The sequence below is a fragment of the Triticum dicoccoides genome, unplaced genomic scaffold (genome assembly GCF_002162155.2).
Source record: "Triticum dicoccoides isolate Atlit2015 ecotype Zavitan unplaced genomic scaffold, WEW_v2.0 scaffold73263, whole genome shotgun sequence".
NCBI lineage: Eukaryota > Viridiplantae > Streptophyta > Magnoliopsida > Poales > Poaceae > Triticum > Triticum dicoccoides.
The window spans coordinates 1-3,783 of record NW_021295626.1 but is presented as its reverse complement, the minus strand read 5'-3'; the positions used below and the strand labels follow the sequence as shown (position 1 = coordinate 3,783).

At 44.5% G+C, this 3,783-nt stretch overlaps 1 protein-coding gene across 1 annotated transcript; it reads right to left on the bottom strand.

Moving 5' to 3' along the window:
• Nucleotides 1-8: 8 nt before the first annotated feature.
• Nucleotides 9-3,606, bottom strand: LOC119347682 (disease resistance protein RGA5-like; the record flags this gene model as incomplete). Its single annotated transcript, XM_037616259.1, has 2 exons — nucleotides 2,623-3,606; nucleotides 9-492 (listed from the first exon to the last, which is right to left on the bottom strand). Coding segments are annotated over exons 1-2 (1,299 nt in total), but the record flags the coding sequence as incomplete, so codon positions are not given.
• Nucleotides 3,607-3,783: the final 177 nt, after the last annotated feature.

The following is a 3,783-nucleotide window of genomic DNA, read 5'->3' as shown; positions in this document are numbered from 1 at the left end:
TTTTTTTCAATAAAGCTATCTTCAGGGAACATGCTTAGATACAATAAACATGTCTTCAGATACGGAGGTAGATCATAATAACTAAAAGACAATATCTTTCTTGTGTTCTGAACAACTTCGCTGTCCTCATGCCCAAAACCAATGGCGTCATACACCTTAGACCAATCCTCACTCTGCTTTCCAACAAGCAAGCTAGCAATTGTAATGATAGCTAATGGCACACCGCCACATTTCTTCAAAATTTTGTTAGTCACCTCAACATGTTGGTTAGATGAAGTTAGTCCTTCACCACCACATGTCCTTGTATAGAATAATAATTCTGAGTTATCACTAGAAAGTGGTTCCATGTTGTAGATACCATCAGCTTTTGTGCCAACATCAACAAGACGAGTAGTTATGATTAATCTACTTTCTGGATGACTGTCCATGAAAGCACATTTAATCATTTCCCATGTTCGTATATCCCATATGTCATCGATCACAAAGAAGTACCTATTCCCATGAGAGGCAACATCTTTAATTAGAAAATCAATATAACATATAGTAGTATACCCAGTAGAACAAGCACACCAACACATCAGACAAAAAGGCATTTAACTATAGCAAAAATATAATATAATATAATATAATATAATATACTCCCTCTGGATGCCATCAATGACATACAGTACTATATTTCCATGGGAATACATCTCAAACTTGAAAAGCATTCTTTTGCATACTTGAGTCTTTAATTATCATTTTTCACATGGTTATATTGCATATAATTGGATGTCCACTAATTAGCCGCAAAACCAAAGTCCATGTACTTACCCAGTTAACTGCTTGACGGTAATAATCTCGGATTTTAGCAAAAGAATAGATGTGCCACATCTGTTCTACTGGTCTTGATGATATGGTGTTGGTACCCCAAACACTCAGAAGAAATTATTTGCAAGCTTGGCCAATTGAAAGTTGAAACACAGCAACCTGGTACACATGGTTAGCTGATTGTGTTTACTTGCATGTTGCTAATCCAATAGAGTAGCTCTACGTCGGTGTGTTCGAGTCAGTTGACGCTCATGCTTGTGCTGTAGGTGTGTTCCTTTTAACCGTTCAGACTTTTCTTTGATGTACTATGCTCATTGAATAATATGAACTTAAAATTTCTATGGAAAAGTGAAAGAAAACTAACATATGTTTTTTATACATTACGTGTATAGTTTTAAACTTTTTTTTGGAAAAGGAGGTTAAAACCCCCGGCCACTGCATCAATCGATACATTTTATTCAACAAAGGTCTCACAAGAATATACATCAAGCCACCCGAAGCCATCACTCACACCTACAAACTCGATAATGTAGAGTGCTCTCACTCTCCACATCTAAAACCGGTGTCGTTACCGATCCGTCCACATAATGTATCTGAAAATACAACCGGTGCAGCAAACCTAAAGCGTACATCACATGCACACATTTTAGAAGCCGCCATTATCATCGAACCGCTGAACCATCTTCAGGAAAGAGATCTGCAACATCCTTGCCAGTCCAGCCATCTGTCGACACCACCATGGCACCCAATGACACCACCTCCTTGGGGCGCAAACCGATGAGCACGTCGTGGTCGCTGCTGGTAAACCGTGACACCATGTCGCCAAGTACCACCAGCTAACACAACTTGAAGTCTAGAAGATCTATCGTGCGTAGCACCTCCCAAAGAGGTATGACACAGCATAGCACATGTCAGCCAAGCATAACTTGAAGTCTAGAAGGTCCGTGGAAGATGAAGCCGCTGCACCTCCTGCCTGTGTCTTCCAGTGCTGCTACACAAATGATGCTCCCTAGAGAGAAACTACACTGCAATTTCGCCATTGTCCTTTTTGAAAGACCAGATCCTAGGGTTTTCTCGGAGAAGCACGAGTGGGTCTACAATAGTTACACGACGATGCCTTCATCAATGTAACAATGCAGAACACCACCATCACCTGTAGTCGGCTCGGTTTTCACCGGCAACTAAGTCTCCCCAACTCGTAGCCGGGACTTGATGACGGATCTCGAGATCTGACCACCCAGCCTCAGGCCGACCACCTCCGATGTAGGAGATGACCACCAGATCCACCGCCGTATATAGCAAGGCACAGCGGTCGGCCACTAACCGAAGGCTACACCCTCATGCAACCAGCCCTCCACCAGGCCCTCAACGGCGCACTCTACGCCACTGCTACCAAGCCGGATTGGATGACCCAGCCACCTCCCAAGGCCGTGCACAGAGCCTACGGCCTCTGCCTAAGATACGATCTCGGCCGGCCTCGGCGGCTAGGGCCGGTGGGATAATAAATGGGGCAGCACGGTGCAAGTAGCTCCCGCTTGTGCAGGGTCCGACCACTTCAATTGGATGAATCAAAGGCAAAATATCATCAAGAGAATAGACCATATATATACTTTTTGCAGGCAAGAATAAACCATATGGAGTACTGTATTCCTTATTTGTCTGACAAAGCCTAAAGTTGCATTGCTATTCGGTTGGATGTTATACATGTTATATTAATGCCACTGTATTTTATTCACCCATACTAGTATTTTCACTTACATGTCAGCACAACAAAAAGCATGCAGGACACTAGCATAGGGTAAAAATGCATACCTCTTGCCTACTAAGAACGTCTGCAGCTGGTTGATCAGCTGCCATTCATCCATTGTCGCTGAAGCTTTGTACAGCTCCCTGTCAAGTTCAAGGAGGATATCCCTAAGAACTTTCTTTGTGTCTGGACTTTGACCCACTGGAACAAAAACGGCACAATCAAAACTCTTTTTAAGCTTGTCATACACGGCTTTAGCCAGAGTTGTCTTGCCCAATCCTCCAAATCCAACAACAGAGACAACCTTGAGCCTTTCACCAGATGGATCATCGCCCTTAGACAACCTCTCTGTTAGCTCATCCATTGACTTTTCAATGCCAACAAGGTCAGATACTTTGCTGTACATGGCCAAGAGACGTGGATCGACTTCCATTTTGGCATTAGTATTACCAATAACATCTTTGTATCTGTCATACCGCTCTTTCACCTCCTTAACTTGGATCTTGACGTCTTTGATGTCGTTGGCTATTTTGCGACGAATCTTGAGCTTGCTGGCCTTCATGCAGGTCTTCTTGATGAACCTGAAGAAGGTGTGTGGCTCGGTAGGTTCAACACCTTCAACACGCACCATGAAGGAGTCAAGGCTGTCCTCGATGGCATAGGACAGCTCCCTGACATCGTTTGCCCAAATTTTGACCAGCGGATCAAGCTGGTCTAGTGGCACGTCGGACACCTTCAGGAGCGCAACTTCTATGACCAGGAGCTCATCCTTCAGGTCCCTGATCCCCTTCTTCAAACGCTTCTGCAGGTTGTACTCCTCCTTGAGTAGCTCCCCCAGCTTGGGAAGCAGAGAGCTCATCGCCCCTGTGGCGAACTGCATCCTGACTCTCACCCTATCACTCTCTCACGTTTGCTAGCCTGCTGGCTCCTCTCCTCTCTTTTTCTCTGCCTCAGTTTCTACTATCTCCTTTGAGAAGCTCTTGCTTGCTGGTTGTGGCTATGTTGCTGCCGCTTGTATGTGTATATGGACTACTACCTAGCTAGTTTGATTGGATCTGAAGCTTCTTTGTGACTGGAGTGATAAGGACGCGGTTGCAACTTAAGCTCCACCTAATAGTTTTCTTACTAGTTGCGCGCAACTGGCGTTTGAAAAGAGGTGCTTTTCCAAGGAGGACGTGATGGGTAATGGCTAGCACGTGCCAAGCATCTCTAGATCTGCGCATGGT